At 37.0% G+C, this 22,249-nt stretch overlaps 1 protein-coding gene across 1 annotated transcript in view; it reads right to left on the bottom strand.

Moving 5' to 3' along the window:
* The window catches only part of STK4 (serine/threonine kinase 4), an 89,724-nt gene that overhangs the window by 32,757 nt on the left and 34,718 nt on the right, over positions 1-22,249 (bottom strand). The window contains exon 10 of the mRNA XM_082856298.1: positions 5,854-6,011. Within this exon, the coding sequence (XP_082712424.1) occupies positions 5,854-6,011 (158 nt within the window). The remainder of the gene's footprint in view (positions 1-5,853; positions 6,012-22,249) is intronic.

Genomic DNA, 22,249 nt, shown 5'->3' with positions numbered 1-22,249 from the left:
AAATCTAAGTATTGATAGAATTTAAAAAAAACATACCTCACTCTATTTTTTTTTTAATTTAAGCGAGTAATATGTTAATATTGTAATACATTCCCACTTTAAAAAGTTAAAACTGAAGTTCTTCTCCTCAAAGGCAGTGACTCTTATCAAGTAGTTTTATATCCTATCTTTTTTATCTATACAGTTGCATGTGTACGTAACAGAAATATGTAGCATGGTTTGCAGTTTTTTTAAAATTTACACAAATGGTATCACACAGCTTGCATTATTCTGCATTTTATCATTATTATATAATAAATTCCTATAATATACACAGGTATATTTCTCAGCTCTATCCTCTTAACCATTGATCTGTGTTTTCTTCTGGCAATATCGCAATGCTTTTGTTATTGTGGTGTTGTACATATAAATCCAACCTCATTGTCTTCTTTTTCAAAAGTATCTTGGATATTTTTACGCAATTACACTTCCATATGGGAACTAACTATGGTATAATGTTTAAACATCTAGTTATCTAGGTTCTCAAATATAATGATATAAAATTTTAAACAATAATATTCTCTTCCCATTCTTACATTGTTCTATCTCTAGTAACATTCTCTCCCCTTTCCTCTACTATAGTTTAGGGTATCTTCTTCCTTTTTAATTTGATCAATTCTGCCAAATGTCGGTTCCTTTCAAAGAACCTACTTTTGGTTTTACTGACCCAAATTTTGTTTTCTATTTCATTAAATTCTGCTTTTACCTTTATTTTTGTCTTATTTACAATCTTTCTTGTATTCTAAAAAGAAAATACAATTAAGGCTATGAATCTTCCTATGAATACCGTTTTTGCTTCATCCCACAGGTTTAAATGACAGTGATCTGGATTTTGTGCAGTTCTTATAATTCATTTCTCAACATTTTATAATTTCTGTTTTGATTTTATCTTTAAAACAAGAATTATTCAGAAATATACTTTTACATTTCCAAGTGTAATAAAGTGGCTTTGGCTACTTTATTCTTGTTAATTTCCAATTTTATTTATTATAGTTGGTGAATGTGGCCTGGATGACTTCTGTACTGAGATTTTTTTCAAGCACTTTAAAACATAGTCAAATTTTGTGAATATTCCATATATGTTTTAAAATTTTCACGAATATTTGAAAAGTGTTCCTATTTTCTGTTTCATCAACCGTGTTCATTGTGTTAGTTCTGGTTTTTTATCTAACAGAAATATCAAATTTTGAGAGAAGAATACGTAAGCCATCAACTATGACTGCAGTTTTCTCGTTGCTCCTTGTATTTCTATTGGTTTGGGATAAATATATATGCTTTGTATAGGTTCATGACTTTTGTCCTCTGGATCAAGCACACCTTTTAGCAACTCAAAATATGCCCCTTTCCCAGGCAATGTTCCTTTGTCTTGGATTCTATCTTATCTGATATTAATATTGTTTCACCGACTTTCTTTTAGGAATATTTGCCTACCGTATCTTTTTCCATTCCTCTGTTTTAAACTTTTTGGTGATATTTTCTTTTAGCTATATCTCTTATAAACAGTATTTCGCTGAATTTTGACTGTTATTTTTATCCAGAGTTATTTTATCCAGACTATTATTTTCTCCAGAGTCTCCACATTCACGAGTGCAGTGATTTTAATGCATTCGTGTGTATTGGGATTACTGATGTGTTTATGATGGACTGCTACCCTGTGTGTCATTCTGCTCCTTACATACACTCACCGTGTCCTGCTTCAGACTTTGTACTTCTTCCCTCCCCCTTCCCATGCCTGGCTTCCCCTCTTTATTCAGGTCTTGCTGAATGTCCCATCTCTCTGCAAGGCCTTCTCTCACACTATCTCTTACTGTGCTTTTTTTTTTAAATAGCCACTATTACCTGAACTGGTATACTACCTGACTTAAGGTCTGTTCCCCTCACCACAGTCAACTCCAGGAGAGCCTGGGTCTTGTCTGTCTTGTTCACCCTCTTGGTACTAAGCCTTCTTAGACGAAAATATTACAGTGTGTTTTTGGAAGATCTATGAGCCAAAGTGGGTTTAAGTTGACAGCTTTTTGTGGCTTTACGATGGCAAAATGGGAGGGTTTGAATTCTCATAAAAGCAACATTCATTTCCAAAAATGCATCTGTTTATAGACTATGAAATACTAATTGGAGAGAATACTGCATTTGCAAGCACTTTTTATTTACACTTTAATATGCCTCAAAAATTAAAGGAAATCTTTGTTGTTTTTTCAATTTGGCAAATAAGGCAATTCAATTTTAGAAATGCAACAAGAATTCAGTTTCAGATGAAAATATGAAGTTTTTTGTCAGTATCAAGTTCTGCCACTGTTGATGATTTAGTTACTTCCCATTTGCCATTTTGGGCAAAAAGTTTCATTTCAAAATAGCAATTGTCTTCACAGGAAGAAAGAGAATATCTTCTTTATAACTAAATATTGCCCGCTGGGAAATCAGAAAGTCTCTAAGAGACGGCTGGGGGGAACAGGACGGCTAGTCTGACACACATCCTTCTTCAAGCTTAGTGAGGTTACTCAGAACACTTTGTTCACTCAACAAACTGGTTCCTTCTATGCCAGATGTCACTTTCAAATGTACATTTTCCTGATTTTCGGTACTGCTTTGGTACCTCCAATAAGAGTACAGGAGACTCAAAAGGGGAGTAAAAAGGAAATTTTAAAGTCATACAATGTTAATAAAATATGAATACATGTGATTTTAGAATTTCTATAGTACCTAACAGGAAAGAAAGAAGAAATTTATGTGAATTTAGCAGGTTCGGATCATGCATAAGGTAGGTTAAAACACAGATTACTGGGCACTGTCTCCAGAGATTCTGATTTAGTGTGTCTCGGGTGTGGCCTGAGAAACCATTTCCAACAGGTTTCCAGGTGATGCTGATACTGCTGGCCTGGGAATCACTTTGGGAAACACTCTTTGAGACTACTATTTTAAATGCTTGATTTGGGCTGAAGGTGATACAGCAAGAATATCAAGGCATTAAAAATAGTTTTCATCTGCTCTTTGGAACTTTTTGGTGTAGTAGCTCATACATACTCCACCTCAACTGTCTTTCATTGTTTATCTTGAAATTCTCTTAAAAGAGAATTTTAAAATAAATTCCCCTGAAATTTTCAAGGTAAAATTAGAATAAAATTTTATATGTCAGGATGGGTTGGCTCAGACACACTGTGGACATATACAAATCCAAATGATTTAGAGCACGAGTCCCCAGATCAAATGTCCTAAAAATGCCAGACAGGTTAGATACTTAATACAAGTGAGTGAAGTCGATCAGATCTTGAGGAGAACTAGAGAGGTCAGACCCAAAGAGGCAGCTGCTACTCAGCTCCGACAGCCATCAACCAAAAATGCAGGTCTTTCATGGTCAGCTCTTCCAAGCTTTCAAAAGAAGCTGGAGTGCCGACATTTCATGTAGAAGCTCTCGATTTTTAAACATAGGCAACTAATTTAAGACTTTTAAACACTGTGGAGGACACACAAAAACGGTGGGCTGGATGATGCCAGTTTATAACCTCTGATAAGTCTCAGGACCTTTCTCCTGCACCAGCCAGGAATAATACAGGTTGGGCAATGTGCTAACCTAGTCACTGTGCTCATGGGCCCACTCCCTCCAACAGTCATCTCCTTCCCAGAAAAAAAGCTCTCTCTCTAAAGGCCTACTAAAGCCCCTTTGCATAAGTAGCTTGCCTATCAAAATAAGTTCTCTGGCAATGATCTTAGTATGGGAAGGCTATGGCAGAGAGAAGTGAATTCTTCAAACACTGGAACTGCTGATCCCAAATTAATGATTAGCTTAAAGTGACTGGAATCTCAGCATCATTAACTAGACCTGGGAATACAGATTTGAGGATTCTTAAGCATTCTATCACAATGGTGATGTGATTTGGTACCCAGAAGTTGTTTCATCTTTACCTAAAGACTCACTAAACTGAGAAAATCAGTCCTTACAAAGATGTCCACGACAACTACAGAGGCAACATGGAATCGCAAACATGAAGATTCAAATCTCTGAGTCTACTCTGATTAACAGTGTCAGCCTGGAACACTGTGTTAAGAAGGATTCTGAAGGTGAATCCTGACTCAGTGGAAAATATGAATGCCAAAGACCTGGAAGAGAGGAATGGCAGCAGACGTGCCCCATATTTGGCCTCTTCTATATAGTAGGTAACAACACTACACCTGTGTTCACAAAATCTAGTCTTCCTGTAGTGCATTAATATAGCAACCAATATAATGTTTTCAAAACATAAGTAGGATCAAGTCACATCTTGCCAGTAGCTTTCCATTTCACTCAGACTAAAAGCTAAAGTCATTATTACACAAAAGCCCTAACATTGTCTGACTCCCCATTACATCTCTGATCTCATTTCCTGCTACAACACATCCCCTTGATGCCATTCCAAACATACTATTCACTTCACTGTTCTGCAAACACACTAAGCAAGTTCCTGCCTCAGGACCTTTACATTTGCTATTCCAGCTGCCTGGAAAGCTCTTTCTCTGGGTAGTCACGAAGTTCACTCTCTCATCTTCTTACCAATGAGAACTTCCTTAACTCATTATTTTAAATTGCTACAAATTTACACACACACACACACTCCCTCCCTCTCCCTCTCCTTCCCTTTCCCTGCTTCAAACTTGCTACAACACTTACCACTATCTGACACACTAAACATTTTACTTCCTTATTTTCCTTCTTCTAAAATGAAGCCTCCAAGAGGGATGAGTTTTTGACTCTTCTGTTCACTACTATATCCCTAGAAGAGTGTCCAGCACATACTGGCACTCAAAGAGCTAACAAATAAATGAGTGAACAAACAGATGATAAAACAAATGAACCTGGGTCCTAACATGGGTTCAGGGACTAATCGGTTAAACAACCTCAGGTGAATTATTCTGGTCCTCAAAAGATCTCTATCATTAGTTGTATAAACTATGACATTCCTGCTATTCAACAAAAGCAGAAATTATGTTATGGAAGAATGACATCATTTCCTCTAGACCGGTCAGTAGGATAGGAGAAAGCCAGGACTAGAGAGCCTCCCCAAATCCAAATCTAATGTGCAAACTAAGTTCTTATAAACAACAGAATTATGACAGAATTTAAGAGTGTAAAAATTAAATACTCCTAAAGAGAAAATCCTTTTCTAGAAAAGGAATGCAGACTCCTTAGCTTTCTTTTTTTTGCAGATTTTTTTTTTTTTACTGCCTCTACACATTAAATCTCTGTGAACATTAACAAGTGTCCGTGGTTGAGGGAGAAATGTTCCACAGCAGAAAGAGGAAATACACACCCTGTTTTTCCTATGAAACTTTGGAATTATGTAATATCCAGCCTCGGACAAAATCCAGAATAATCCTCTCAGAGAGACTGAAATTAGGATAATGGTTAGCCAAACAACAAAGACACTACAAAATAGCGCTAACTGCCCTCCAGTCTAATTCTTAAATATAAAATCACAATCCCAGATAAACCAGTAAAGACAGTGCATCTTCACTGGATGACTAAATATTTCTTTTACCATTAACAAATTCAAACTCAATAAAAGGAAAAATGGCAAGTGAATAAATAATTACTAAACCAAAAAAGATGCCACTAATTAATTGGGGGCCCTCAGAACAGCTCAAATGTCAGTCAAAATGTTGTCTCAGACTCCTGAGGCTCTTAGCCTAGGAGCTGCCGCCAGGCGCGTTTAGAGGAGCTGTGAGCTGCACAATAAAATGCTCAAGCACTTTGCACTTTCAGTGAAATGACAGAATTGGATGTGTGATATTTCAAACAACTTTCCCCCGCAGACATGACCATCTGCTTCCAAGTCTACTTACGAACTCATAGTCTCCATCCTGTGGAACTTTCCAATCTGAAGAGTTCTTCAGTGGGCCAGGGACACTCTTGCCAAAGCTGTTGATTTGATTTTCCTTTTCTTTTTGTTCAAAGTATTCAAGGAAAGATGGTCTTGCAGGCTGCATGGTCTCATCCCTTCCTGAAAACCAAGAAAAACAAAAGATGAAATACAGTATCTCAGATTTCAGATAAGTTTAGTAAATGGATCTGTCTCCAGATGGGCTAAGGTCATGGAATCAGTGGCTTTTTGTTAGATAAAGAGTCCTTCAAGATTCTAGTGAAAACTATAGGAAAAAGCACAAATGCTCACTCAAAATACTTTTCATAGAATTTCAGAGGATTCATAGCGCCCCCCAGGGTCCCTTTTTCTAAATGGGAAGACTTGGTGATGCAATAACTCTACATCAGCTACAAGTAATACTTTTTGGATCCCCTATAGCAAAGAGTTCCTATAACATTTAGACCGAAAACTGAGAAGCAAGCCAAAATGTTTATTAATCATTTACATATATAATATGCTCTACAGGAATTAGAGTCAGGAAGGGGGGATGATATCATAGTGATTGATTTCCCTTGGCAAAATCATAATCTAATTTGAATAATGAGAAAAATAGGCATGAAAAAGAAAATCTAAGTAAATCACAACCCACTCCATGAAATATTATATAACTTTTTTTTTTTTTTTCTTGGCCGTACGCGGGCCTTTCACTGTTGTGGCCTCTCCCGTTGCGGAGCACAGGCTCCAGAGGCGCAGGCTCAGCGGCCATGGCTCACGGGCCCAGCCGCTCCGCGGCATGTGGGATCTTCCCGGACCGGGGCACGAACCTGCATCCCCTGCATCGGCAGGCGGACTCTCAACCACTGCGCCACCAGGGAAGCCCTATATAACTTTTAAAATACTATTTACAAATGGTTTATGATAAAGGAGAAAAAAATAAGATATTATATATACAGTACAATCTCAACTCTGTAAAACCATACACGTAGGAGAAAAAAAAAAGACTAGAAAAAAATATACCAAAATGTTAACAGGATTTGTCTCTGATAGTAGGATTATAGGTGATTTTATTTAATTCTTTTAAATATTTTTTAAAAGAAGACAGTATAGGATAAATATTAAATAGATAGAACTGATTGTAAGAGTTACATGTGCCCAGGAGATGAAGAAATCTTGCCAGATGGGTGGTCAGGGAAGACTGGTAGAAGGGCTTAGGTTAGCAGTCACATAGCAGGGTAGCTATATAGCAGAGCAGAATCAGTAGTTATGTAACAGCAGTTACCATATGAGAGCAGAATACAGCAGTTACTAGTTAGAACTAGTAACAATCACCAAAAGAATAACTTTACCTGGCATGACTTAAAAACCTAGTTAGCTGAATGCACCTATTTCACGGCAGTCTTATACTGGGAAGTAGAGAAGTTTTTTTTTCAGTACTTTGCATGAACATGTGGATTTATACTGCCTTTTCCCCCAGCAACCAGAAAAAAAGACCAGAAGGTTCAGAGCCTTAAGAAGTGAATGGGTAACGGTCCAGGAGATAAAGAACAGCAAGTGTTTCCTCTCCAAGAACCCTTGTTCCAGGCAGTCTTATCTCTTGACATCTGCCTAGTCCCAGTTTCGAGCCAGCGCCCTGACTGCCTCTCAGATATTTGTCATCTTACTCACCATCACCACTGCCAAGTTCAACAGCAGCCAATCTCAGATTTGCCCACTTCCAGATGCTGCCAATAGCTTACTTCACTGTTGTCCCCTCATTTATTAGGGATCAAACACAATATGTGCTAGGACCAGTCAACAATTATGTGCTGAATGTCTGTTTTGTTTTGTCTGTTCTAGGTACGATGTTAAGTGCTTTTCACGCTTATTTTGTTTACTTTTTAAATTAAATTTAAGGTATTATTTCATAATACAGTTCTGAAGGAAATGCAACAAAATAAAACTTGTAAAAATGGGGGTGTTTTGGATTTCCTGACAAGTTCGGATGGAAAGTCCTTTTGATCAGTGCCTTCCTCTGGGACCACCAGAGGAGAAGGTTGGCTTGGAGACAACTCTGTAGCAAGCCTACCCATAATCCTACACATCAGAAGGGGTGTTTAGAGGGCCTCCTGAGCCGAGCAGCTGTGACAGTGCTATAGATGGCTGAAATACGCAGTATGCAGTGTACTTTTATACAAAATATTCTGCGACTTCCCTGGCAGTCCAGTGGTTAAGACTTCACGCTCCCAATGCAGGGGGTGTGGATTCGATCCCTGGTTGGGGAACTAAGATGCCACACGGTGCAGCCATAAAACAAATCCGGACCAGATACTAGGTTCAGACCAGCTGAAGAGAACAGAAAGTCTAGAAACAAAGTAGAAAGCCCAAATGGATATCCAAACAACGGGAAAGCTGTTTGAAAAAAGATTAAATTGTATCCACACCTCATACCTTCAACCAGGAAAACTCCAAATGGATAAGAGCTCTAACTGTAAAAATGGAAACCATAAGTACTAGAAGAAAACATGTGTGAATGCAATGTGTTTAAAACCTGAATGAGGAAAAAGGCTTTTTAACATACCATGACAAAAACCCAGATGCAATTAAAAAAACAAAAAGGATGTTTTCTTTGTGTGAAGGAAATATCACAGATTTTTAAAAATTAATAAGCACAAATAGGGACTTCCCTGGTGGTCCAGTGGTTAAGAATCCACCTTCCAATGCAGGGGACATGGGTTCGAACCGTGGTCGGGGAACTAAGATCCCACATGCCGCAGGGCAACTAAGCCTGTGTGCCACAATTAGAGAGAAGCCCACGCACCACAAGGGAGAGCCTGCACACCGCAACGGAAGATCATGCATGCCTCAACGAAGATCCCATCTGCTGCAACTAAGACCTGACGCATGGCCAAAAATAAAATAAATTACAAAATAAAAATTAAGCACACATTCACTATAAGCCAAGATGAAAGACAAATGACGAACTCGAATATTGGCAACAAGTAACCATAAAGGTTTTAAAAAAATTTTCTTTTAAAAATAAATTTTAGAGTTCTTTATGTCTTAGGAAGATCTCCCAAATATATAAAGAATTCCAAAAATTAAGGAAAAGAAGACCCAAAAAAAGGCAGAAACATGGGCTAAAGATAGTATACACACAAAGATACCCAATTAGTCCTTAAACATGAAAAAAACGTGTAGGTTCACTCATGAGAGAAATTCAAATCAAAATTACTTGGAGATGCGATTTCTTACATTTCAATTTGGCAAAAGTCAAAAGCTTGATAATACCCTATCTGCTGGTAAGGATGTGGCAACACAGGCACTCTCATACGTTGCTGAATTTGGATGCAAAGTAGTACAAGCCCTATGAAGGGGATCTGGCAATATTTAATTATCAAAATATGAAACTGAAGAAGGTACAAAAAATGCTGGTGTGTTGAATTTAAACCGAGGTATCAACATGAACTCATGATTTATTAAAAAAATTTTTGCTGAGCCTTTTTTATTAAAAGGTCTTGAAGCGATGGCTACCCCATTAGCAATGAGCACTCAGATTTTGGTTTCCAAATACCATTCCCCACCACAAGGAGCTAAGCCTTCTTAAGAGAAATAGCTGATTCCAGGTCTAGGGCAGGAAAAGTACAAAGCGAGCCTGGAATATCTTTCTGTGCCAAAAGAAACAAGTACTCACAAACTGACGCGGACATATCAACAGGACACAGAAGCCACCTTGAGAGGCTCCCACCGGTAAATTCTGGGACACTGAGCATCAAAAACAAAACAAAACAAAACAAAAAACACTGAATAAAAAGAGTCCATGAGCTCAGAGTAATAGTCTAAAAGTGAAGGGGGTTAGGAGAGAAGGGAGAAGCTCTTCTTTAGAAAAATCACCACCTGACAACTGTATTGTGGTAATAAAAGAGGGTACAGTTGACTCTGTATCTGCAGGTTCTGCATCTGTGGATTCAACCAACCAGGACTCGAAAATATTAAAAAAAAAAAAAAATCCAGAAAGTTCCAAAAAGCAAAACTAGAATTTGCTCCAAGCCAGCAACTATTTACATGTCAGTTATATTATATTTACAACTATTTACATAACATTTACATTGTATTAGGTATTATAAGTAATCTAGAGATGATTTAAAGTATACAGGAAGATATGTGAAGGTTATATGCAAATTCTATGCTGCTTCATATAAGGGACCTGAGCATCTGCAAGCATCTGTGGATTCTGGTACCCATGGTGGGTCCTGGAAACAATCCCCCACCTATACCAAGGAACAACTTTATCCTCTTTCTTAGGAAATACACACAAAACAGAATATCTCCTTTTTTTGAAGATACACACAATATTTGAGGGTAAGTTGTATATATCATGCATCAATCTCTCCTCATTACTTGTCATTTCATGTCTGTTTACACAGCCTTCTCTATAAATGCACAAAGAAATGACTGAAATGTGTTCATCAATAAAAATGGTAACTTCTAGAGAGAAATAACAGATAATTTAAAATACGTTCTTTTGTGGAACTGTTACAAAAACCATAAAGACATAATTTTAAAAAAAACATCATATCCAACAATAAAAATTGTATAATTGGTACAATATACTTCTATGATGCCTCAGTAATTCCCTTCAGTTGCAATACAGGTGGATTTTAGAAATTCAAGTCTTTAAACTGGAGATGAAACACTAACAATAACATTTCTATGGTCTAAATCTAAACTATGTCATAAAGATCAAAGAAACATCTCTTAAGCTAGAGTATAATTGTTTGTCTAATTTCTATCACTGGTTAGATGAGAAAATGAGAACATTTGCTTTCTACATATTTGAATTCCTCTATATTTGATAACAACAGCCCTTTGCAACTCACTTAAAGATCTCTAATATTTTTGGAGTTAAAATACCTAATATTCTTTGTCCCTCTCAACAACTAAGGGTCACAAATAAGAAACTCTATCTAAAATGCCTTTCGTTTCACCTTTTGATATCAATATCAGGGACCTGATTATACCTAATATTTATTAGAAATCAATGTTCCCAAAACTATAGTGAATTTTGTAATAAGAGAAGTTTTTAATCTAATCACACATTCAGGTATAACCCAGAAGTAAAATGGACACACATATAAGAAACTTAATTATAGTGAAATGATTAGTTAAATGGTTACGTGCACAGGATTACAGAATAGCTAAAACTGATTTTGGAGGCAGCACAATACACTACAAAAATCCCTAACCTGGGGTTCAACGATCTAGATTCTGGTCCTGACTATAGGATCTTGATTAAACCATAGGTTCCAATCTAAAAAAGAAGCCATGAACCATATTATTTCTAGTGTCCCATTGCAGCTGTGAAAGTTCCATGATACTATCACTTGACACTGTCTTACGACAACATATTTCTGCCTAGGTACTGATAAACATTCAAAAGGAATTCTTACTCCAGAGGGATGATGACACTTGATCGTCTCTAATCTAAAATATGCCACAAATTAGATGTGCGTGGACATAAACCAAAGGCCAGACCTACTCAACAAATATTTGTGACAAGACTGTCTCTGATTCTTTGAGTTTCTTTTCGTTGTTGTTAGTGGTGTTTGGGGGGCTTTTTAAAAATAGATGGAAGAGGTGACTAAATTCTCCTTGGCCCAAAACTGTAATAAAAATATCATCAATAGATATAGGTTATTAAAGTGTTTTATATAACTAAAGCTGAAGAAGTGAATGAATCAACTGAGAGGGGAAGACACCTCAACTGGCAAGAAACAACATGCATTCAAAAACAGGTGTATTTTTGATCCCTGTATTTAGTGATTCCAGAAGTTAACTGTTTACACCACAATGATTCCTTATATGTGAGGGCGCTTCACCACTGTACTTAGTTTATTGGAGGAAATAGCACTTCTATTGTGACCTACATTTTCCTAATAACACTGTAATTAATTAGAGCACCTGTTCACAGTTTGACTTTATAGACTGATAATAATTTTCAGTAAACAGATCTGCATTACTATCACAATTAGTATCTACAATAGCATATTTGCAAAAACGGCCTCCATAATTCCAAGTAGCCTTGGTATCCTCGCCCTTTACTAGTGCCCTCCTACAGTGACTCTAGGCCTGGCCGTGTGACTTGCTATGGCCACTGCAATAGCAAATTTATTGCAAGCAGGGACTTGAAAAGTGCTTGCACATCCTATTACCATGTAAATAAACCTAGTGGGCATGCTAGATGGCAGAATACTATGTGGAGAGAGGCCTTGACCAGGTGGTCTTAGCTGAGGCCTTCAGGAGTCAGCCAGCTCCAGCTGACCACTAGTTTTTTTTTTTTTTAATTTACTTATTTATTTTTGGCTGTTTTGGGTCTTCGTTGCTGTGCACAGGCTTCTCATTGCGGTGGCTTCTCTTGTTGCAGAGCATGGGCTCTAGGCACGCAGGCTTCAGCAGTTGTGGCATGCAGGCTCAACAGCTGTGGCGCACAGGTTTAGTTGCTCCACTTCCTGGAGCAGGGCTCGAACCCGTGTCCCCTGCATTGGCAGGCGGATTCCTAACCACTGCACCACCAAGGAAGTCCCTGACCACTAGGTTTTGAGGTGGGTTGCTACACAGAAAAAACTAACTGATACAGTATCTGAGATCTGTCTCAATCTCTCTCCATCACACCCACACACACCAACCTATATCTACAAAAAGAGTTCCAGTCTTTAGGAACTCAGGTTTCAAATTCAACTAACATTGATTGAATACTTTCTAAGTTTCAGGTTTTCCACCAGATGCTTCCACAGGATGTTGCCATCCACACTTCATGAACACCATGTAAATAAAGTAGGAGGGAGGAGGATCTGTGCTTGTTGGCACTTACCAAGTGCTACAACAATGTTTCATTTCGTTTCATCCTCCCATCTTTTGAGGTATGTACTATTATTTCCACTTTCTAGATGAGAAATTTGCTTACGGTTATACAAGGATAGGATCTGAACCCTGATCATCAGGCTTTAAGGCTGGTGAGCTGCCTTCCATATTGCAAATTGTCTAAAATCAAAATGAGAATTCTTGACATATCCGAACTGCCGTTAGGTTGAGCATAGAAAGACTAGGGGAATGAAATTTTCCCAGTAACCTTATCCCTGGACTCTTCTTTCGGCACTCCTGAGCGAGACCATCAAGCGGTGCTGAAAAGTGTGAGAGAATCATTCCCAGCTGACTAAAGGCAATGCTGTCCCCAGGGCTTCTGCTGGCTGGTGGGCTTTCTGTTTCAATGTGAGCCAGGGTATTTTTTTTCAGACATATCCCAGGAAATGAAGACGTTCCACTGAATGATAATACCAGAAACCTGAAGCCGTTGGGAGAATGAACTCAGCAGAAAAGTCGAACTTTGAAAACACCATGTCTTGCTCTGATTCTTTTATCTGATGCAGGGAATGCATGAATTCCTGTACTATGACTGGCCCGTTCTTCTTTGTAAGCAGCATCTGGCAAGCTAAATGGACAATCTGTCAAAGTCCACAAAGGGGCAAATTCATAAGCAACTGTATCTTATATTTATTTTTCTTTGAAGAATGCTATGTGGGACTTCCCTGGTGGTCCAGTGGTTAAGAATCCGGCTTCCAATGCAGGGGACATGGGTTCAATCCCTGGTCGGGGAACTAAGATCCCACATGCCGTGGGGCAACTAAGCCCACACGCAACAATTGCTGAGCCCGTGCACTCTAGAGCTCGTATGCCACAACTAGAGAGCCCGCATGCCACAACTACTGAGCCCACGTGCCACAACTAGAGAGAAGCCCATGCACTGCAAACGAAGATCCCGTGTGCCGCGACTAAGACCTGGCGCAGCCAAATAAATAAATTTTTTTAAAGTTCTAAAACTAGATTGTAAACAAATCGGGTATATCCTTACAATGGAATATTATTCAGCCATAAAAAGAAGTGAAGTACTGATATATGCTGTAACACTGATAAACCTTGAAAACATTAAACTAAGTGAAAGAAGCCGAATACAAAGACCACATTTTACATAATTCCATTTATATAAAATGTTCAGAATAGGCAAATCCTTAGAGACAGAAAGCATGTTAATGGCTGCCTGGGGATGGAGGAAAGGGTAATGAGAAGTGACTGCTAACAGGATTGTGGTTTATTTGGGGGATGATGAAAATGTCTGGAATTTGACAGTGGTTATGATTGCACAACCCTGCTAATATATTTTTAAAAACAACAGAACTGTACCTTAAAATGGTGAATTTTATATGTGAATTATATCTCAATTAAAAATAATAAATTAAAAAAATTAGACTGTGGTGATGGTTGCATAACTCTATAAATATACTAAAAAACACTGAATTGTATGCTTTAAACGAGTGAATTACATTTCAATAATTTTTTTTTAAAAAACAGAAAGATCCCTTTTCTCTACTATTTACTTTTATTTCTGGATTCACATGAACTATAACACAATGCCAAGGTAGTCATAATTGGCCAGGAGCTTGACCAAAGACTGAGGCCCATCTTTTCCTTTGGAATGACCAACCACTAGACATTAAACTTTATGCCCTTCCATTTTAAATGTTCATTTTCAAGACTGTCACCAAGTAAACCACAATGGTCAACCTACTCTTTCCTTAATTTCTACAATAACTCTTTTCTACCTGTTCAAAGTAGAGAACTCGGAAAAGTCTACATTTTCTTCTCTGTTTCAAGCATGAATACTTGCAAGAAAACAACTCAAATAATCTCTCACATGTTTTCCTCCGGCTTGGAATAATATGCCTTATCATAAGGTTGTTTGTTTTGTTTTTTAATCTAACATTTATTATGTGTGTGGTTTTGGTTTTGGTTTTGTGACTGGGCATCTAAGTGCTTTACATGTATTAATTCATTTAATTACACAAGTTACTATCCAAGTTTCTGTATGTGGCCATAAATATTCCTTTGAATGTTCTTTGAAACCACTAAGAATTGCCAGAACCATGAGTCATAAGGTTCCCCAGAGTCTAACTTTTGAATAACTCTTCCAGGAACCAGTTTTGGTAACTCTGCCTCTGTGTAAACTGACTTGACTTCTGGGCAATGAAGCTCTGGATCTTTAAGTCTAGTGTGCTACCATATGTCTATTCGAAGGGATCTAAATCCAGATTTCAAGGGGTTACTAACTAGAGCAATAGAGGCAGCACACCTAAAAAGATACATACAAAAGGTTTACCGGTGAGAACGACCCATACCTTGGTTATTGCAACAATTTCCTAATTGGCCTCACAGTTTCCAGTCTTTTCAAACTTCATATCATCCAACTGACTGTCCTAAAAAACCACTTTGTTACATCACTTTTCTGATCAAAATGTCTTTCTATTACCCTATTACCAACAAAGTCAAGTTCAAACTTCTTACTTTGGCATTCAAGGTCCTCCAGTATCTGGTCAACACCCACTTCAGCCAAACTGAATGTTCAACATATATCCCCTCCTTTCTGACTCTGTACCTGCCTGGAATATCGTCCCCAGCTTTTCTGTATATCTAAGTTCTCACAAATCCTTCAACATTTTTCTGAACCACTTACCCAGCATTTGTCTTATTATTATATTACCACCTTTATATGTAGAGGCCCTGTCTCCTCAACTAAGTTATGTCAACATCAAATACCACTATCTGAGGCACCCGGAGTAATGTTCCAGGCATGTAAGGAATTAGAAAGAACAGTAATAGTACAGTAGGCACTCCATACATATTAATGACAAATGTCATCTTCCCCTTTTAATCTACAAATTCCTGGTCAGCAGTAAACATGTCATTTGGTTTTTGTACACTACACAGTAACGGCACATAGTGACTACCTAATAAATACTTTTTGGTGGGTATTAAATATTTATTTTTAACAAATACTGGTTCCAAGCTGATATTTTTTTTAGAGCATAAACACTTAAGAGAATCATCTACTTTTTCTTTGGGACTCATTTAAATTCATCAAAATGTATCTCCATTTTCTTGCTGAGCAAGAGTAAGCAGGTCAGAGCAGCTTAGAGCACCAGAAAAATATATTCCCCTAACTGATCAAAACCGATTTATCTGCTTCTTAGGTATAAGAGCCAAAGTATATCTTTTGGACTTTTTCCTTTATTCTTCATCACTACCACGCTACTGCTCTCTTTTGGAAAATAGATTTCCCCCATGGCTATTCTTGGCGCTCCTTTTACCAATTTAACTCTAATGGAGCAGCACCTTATCTTCCTCAAAAGGCAGGCCTTGAGCCTTTCAGCCATGTCACACTGAGATCTGGTACTTTCATATCCTAACATGTGGTCTGGCAGGTGGTTTGAATGAATTTTCAGGCACCACATGTCTGTGCTTTTTGGCTTATCCCAAAAGAATCAAGAATGTTAACGGTTTCCAAAGATAAAAGTGAGCCCAGCATCTGGACATAATTAGAAAAACTGCACAAACAATTAGGACTTAGCTCCACTCTGGCAGGATGACCTTGAATTATCTGTGTAACTGTGAGAAAAGTCTGAGGACCAAGATCTCTGCTCTTCTGCTGTAAATCCCACCCTAGAGGGAGATTCTGATAAATGCACAGTGAACCCCACTGATTATCTTTCAGGGATGGAAAAAAAAAATCCAGTCAGTAATAAATTTCACAGTTTTAAGATAACAGTTTGAAACTTCACAAAGGAAGGCTCACGTAGATTCAAAGTCTAGCCTTCTTTATAATCTACCATCTTATATTCTGAGCTACTGCTTAACAGATTCTCAAAACGTGTTATCCTGTTACCAAGGAATGTGAATCAATCTCTCTCTCTCTCCTCAGCAGATTTTAAAAATATTACTGAAACTGACAAGTGACCTTCCTTTAGATCAACCATCTTCATGCCAGTGCTTAGACACAGAAGTGGAACTTACAAAACACCTGTTAATACCAAGGGTACAAACTAAAAAAAAAGTAAAAAACATGACCAGCAAGAGAAAAGGAGTTAGGATGTAGAAATGTAGCTCAGGTTGAAGGAATTTTTAGGTCCAATGAAAAAAACCCACTGTCATACACTAAAAGACCCATTATTTACTATATACTTACTATACTACTTACCATTTTTAAGCATTTCTATGCTAAGCGTTTTCCATGTCTATCTCCTATCATCTTAACAACCTGACAAAATAGGAACTTTTATGCTTCACTTTTTCAGGGTAGGAAACTGAGGCTCAAAAAAGGAAATAGCTGGGGTTTCCCTGGTGGCGCAGTGGTTGAGAGTCCGCCTGCCGATGCGGGGGACACGGGTTCGTGCCCCGGTCCAGGAGGATCCCACATGCCGCGGAGCGGCTGGGCCCGTGAGCCATGGCCGCTGGGCCTGCGCGTCTGGAGCCTGTGCTCCGCAGTGGGAGGGGCCGCGGCAGTGAGAGGCCCACGTACTGCAAAAAAAAAAAAAAAAAAAGGAAATAGCTTGTCAAAGCTGACAAAGTTTATAAAATTCTGAGCCAAGTTTCAAATCAAAGACTCTGATTCCAAAAGTTAATGTTCTTTCCGCTACTCCTTTTTCTTTCTCCTACCCTTATTGAGAGAGATGTTTCTAACCAAACTACGTTTTAAGTTTTAGCTTTGGTACATATAAGCACACCAATGCTATCTGAAATTCTCATATGATGCTGACAGTGAGTGGCAAAGATACATGGACACTTAATATTCTCTGATGATAGTTTTAAACATCCTGAGGGGATCTGAAATCAGACAGTAAGGTTATTGTAGTAAAAGAAGCATTAAAATACCTGTAGTACTTTACGTCCTAGTAACTGTCCTTGCAAATGTTATAATCTGAGTTAGAGAGAATGAGATAGAGAACACACAAGGGAGTCACTGTTATAACAATCCCCTTCAAAAAACTGCAGGTGGAAAGAAGATAGGCTGTGAGTCAAGAATTTCCATCTTACACAGCTCTGAAATTAGCATCTGACCGATGGTGTTGAAATAAAATCATTTTAACAAGATCCTGGACTTTGGTTTTAACATGAGAAAACTCACAGGAACAATAGGGGCCTTCGTGAGACCTAGGACTTTCTGGGAAACTATAAATACATAACGTTTTTAACACATAATACTATCACAGCAGTTTACCCAAAACATGGTTCTGAGTTGCTCTAACTTAATTACGCCACGATGCTTTAAGATTCTATTTCAAAGAGATTCATTAGAATACAATTAGAAATTTAAGTTTGAAATAGAAATCATCCACTCACTCCCTCTAGTTCACTGAATCTAATTTAAAAGGCTTGAGTCAGTGGAAACAATCTTTCAATTCAGTGGTCCAAGTTCTGCATCCCCGGTGGCCTAATAAGCCATGAGATAAGGAGGGGGGACCGGCTGCCATGTATCTCTTGGGAAGGCAGTGAGGACAAGAAAACCATATCATAGCCAATGAGTCTTGGAAGGGAGACCTGTTGCCTGTCTAATCTTTAGTAGATGAGGTACATATTTTAAGTGGCCATCCTTTGACTTGTCATTTCCTCATTTGGGGCAAAAGCATTTAACTGCTAAACTACAAATTTATGCAATTCGGGATCAGTTGCTCCAGGATTTTTTTGTTATCTCTGCCTCTGAAAAAAGAAGTTTTTTTGTTGTTTTCAAAGACACTTGATATTTAAAGTATTATTAAAGTATAATAATGTAGTTTATTTGACAACCTATTTTTAATAGGTTTTGAAAGCTTGGATTCTTTCTCTACTTATAGAAGTTCTCACTTTTGCTGCTAAATATCTTATTTGATAATGATCAACTAAAACAGGAGAAATTCTCTTCCTTTCAAAAAAAAATGTTCGCTTGATAATGAAATGGTGAAATAATTTTTCTGCATATTAAGACACACCAACAAAAACCCCACATATAATTTAATATAAAATACACGGATGGCAATATGCACAAAATTTCATTCTTTTCATAGCACTACTAATGATATTCAGTGTCCAACATACTACTTTGAATGACATTATTAATAATTAATATAACTGAATCACTTTGCTGTATACTTGAAACACATTATAAAATACCTATACCTCAATTTAAAAAATGGACACAATATAATTTTTTTCAATAAAAGGATTACTAATTAAAAAAATTAACATTTTCCTAAACCTGTGTGATATGCTTGGTTTTCTAAAGCACAAATTTCTGTCAATATTAATGACATGTAATAGCTGAATCAGTAAAAACGAACAACCTCAAGATACTATTTTATTAGGCAACTCTTAAGTAAAACTCTTTCAAATTTATGAACTATCCCAAGTTAGCCTCTTGAGGTTTATTTCTAAAAACTGAAAATCATGAATTAAAAATCATGTAATGTTTTATGCTGACATATCAGATATACAAAACCTTCCAATGTTACAAAGACTATCCAGATAACCTTCACCCAGATTCCTCAAATGTTAACATTTTATCACATTTGCATTATCATACTTCAGTCCATCTACCTAGCTATAAAACCTTGTCTATTATCACAGCTATGAGTCTTGATAATCCAAACACCAACATCACAAAAGCCTTAGGTTTGAAGATCCTAGAAACTGGTGTCAAAAGACAAGAAAGGCAGGCTTTTCACAATATTTAACAAGAAGCCCTCCACCACAGTAGCAATGAGGACTAGAAGTCAAAGGTTTGTCATCTAGGGTGACTTTAGACAAGATGCTGAACTTTTAACTTGAACTTCCTCATTCTGTATGGCAGGAAGCTCATAACTAGTGGACCCATATCTCAGGGAAGGTGTGAAAGTCAAATATAAAAGGAACAATTCCCAGGAAGAGTTAACAATTCTAAATCTATATGCATCAGACAATGTAACCTCAAAATATAAAAGTCCTCCCCCCCAAAATATCTCAGAATTAACAAGAATTGACAAATCACAACCACAGAGTAACAATTTTAACATATCTCCCTCAGAAACCAAAAGATCAAGTATCAAAAATTAGTGGGGAATAGCTATATTTGAAGACAATTAACAAGCTAAATCTACTGTATATATATAGATTCCTACAAACAATTAGAAAACACACATTCTAAGGCACACAAACAACACTTAAAAATTACTGACATATTAGGCCACAAATGTCGCAAGAAAACATCAAAAAACTGGTATCGGGGACTTCCCTGGCGGTCCAGTGGTTAAGACTTCACCTTCCAATGCAGGGGGTGTGGCTTTGATCCCTGGTTGGGGAGCTAAGATCCCACATGCCTAGCAGCCAAAAAACCAGAACATAAAACAGAAGCAATATTGTAACAAATTCAATAAAGACTTTTAAAATGGTCCACATCAAAAAATCTTAAAAAAAAAAACCTGGTATCACACAGACTGTGATCTTTAGCCACAATTCTCTGAAATTGAAAGTTAAAAATAAGCAGTTAAAAAAATTCATACAATTTGGTTTTTAAAAAGCACTTCTGAATAATTCATGGGTTAAAAAAGAAATATGTAATAAGCACAAAGCATCACAAGCTGGGAAAAAGTATTTACAACGTGCCACATATGAAACTTATGGGATGCAGTGAAAACTGAACTTAGAGAAAAAATTACGTTACCTGAATACATTAGTAAGCAAGAAAATTAAACAGCTAAGGGTTCAACTCAAAAATCAAAGAATAAAATTTAACAACAATTTTGATTAGAAAAGACATCTCTTAAACTAGAAATAGACCTGATAATGGGTACCTACACCAAACCTACTACAAAATCAAACTTGATGGTAAATTATTAGAAGAATTTTCTTTAAGATAAGGAATAAGACAAGAATGCCCATTACCACCTCTATTATTGCAGGTCTTAGTAAGATAGAAAAATATATAAGTATAAAGATCAAAAGGAAAAACTAATTCACAGACTGTTTTCATAAAAAAAAAAAAAAACTCCAGAAAACCTATTAGAACAAAAAAAATCCATAAAAATTAATTTAACAAAAGGTCTAAAACATCTTTATAGATATAATTATAAAGTTATCTACGAAAAGAAGATATAAGCCAAACAGATGGAAAGATAAACCATGTTCATGAACAGAAAGAATTAACACCATAAAGATGGCAATTCTGCCTAATTAATCTGTGTATTCAATGCAATTCAGTCAAAATCCCAGTGGTATTTTACAAAATTTGATACACCAATGCTAAAATTTATAAATTTATTTATTTTATTTATTTTTGGCTGCGTTGGGTCTTCATTGCTGCACGCAGGCTTTCCCTAGTTTCAGCGAGTGGGGGTTACTCTTGGTTGTGGTGAGCTGGCTTCTCATTGCAGTGGCTTCTCTTGTTGTGGAGCATGGGCTCTAGGCATGCGGGCTTCAATAGTTGTGGCACACGGGCTCAGTAGTTGTGGCTCGCGGGCTTAGTTGCTCCGCGGCATGTGGGACCTTCCCAGACCAGGGCTCGAACCCGTGTCCCCTGCATTGGCAGGCAGATTCTTAACCACTGAGCCACCAGGGAAGCCCCCGATGCTAAAATTTACATGGAAGAATAATGATATAAATTTCAAGAGTAATCTGTGTTGAAAGAAAAATAAAAAGGGGAAGGGGAATTTATTTTTGATAGATGGTCAAGGAAGGCCTGAGAAGGTAACAGGACCAAAGATCTGAATGGAGGGAGAAAGTGAGTCTTTCAGATGGAAGGAATAAAATAAGATGACTACAGTTCATACTGTAAACTAAAAAAAAATTCCTGATATATTAAATAAAGTCCTAAATGTGAACAGTAAAACTTTATAACCTTTAGAAAAAAAAACTGGAGACTGTTTCTAAGACATTTGGGTAGGAAAGAATTTCTTTTTTTAATTGAAATATTGTCAACATACAATATTATGTTAGCTTCAGGTGTATTACATAATGATTTGACATTTGCATACATTATGAAATGATCACCACAATAAGTCTAGTAAATATCTATCACCATATAAAGTTATTACGATATTATTAAGAATTTCTTGGTTACCAAAGGGAAAAGGTAGGGAGCAGGGATAAATTAGGAGTTTGGGATTAACATATACACACTACTATATATAAAATAATCAACAAGGACCTACTGTATAGCACAGGGAACTCTACTCAATATTCTGTAATAATCTATATGGGAAAAGAATCTGAAAAAGAAGAGATATATTTATATGTATAACTGAATCACTTTGCTGTACACCTGAAACTAACACAACATTGTAAGTCAACTATACTCCAATATAAAACAAAAATTTTTTAAATATATTATTAAGAATTCTTAAAGAAGGCACAAAAAACATACAGTATAAGAAAATTCAGACCAATGTGACTTCATGAAAACAAAAGTTGCTTTCTAAGAAAATATCCTGAAAAATTAAAAGCGCAAGTCACAAGCTGGGAGAAAATATTTACAATGCACATAACTAATAAAAAATTAGTATCCA

This window comes from Leucopleurus acutus (genome assembly GCF_964270905.1).
Source record: "Leucopleurus acutus genome assembly, chromosome: 16".
Taxonomy (NCBI): domain Eukaryota; kingdom Metazoa; phylum Chordata; class Mammalia; order Artiodactyla; family Delphinidae; genus Leucopleurus; species Leucopleurus acutus.
This window is presented reverse-complemented; position numbering and strand designations above follow the sequence as displayed.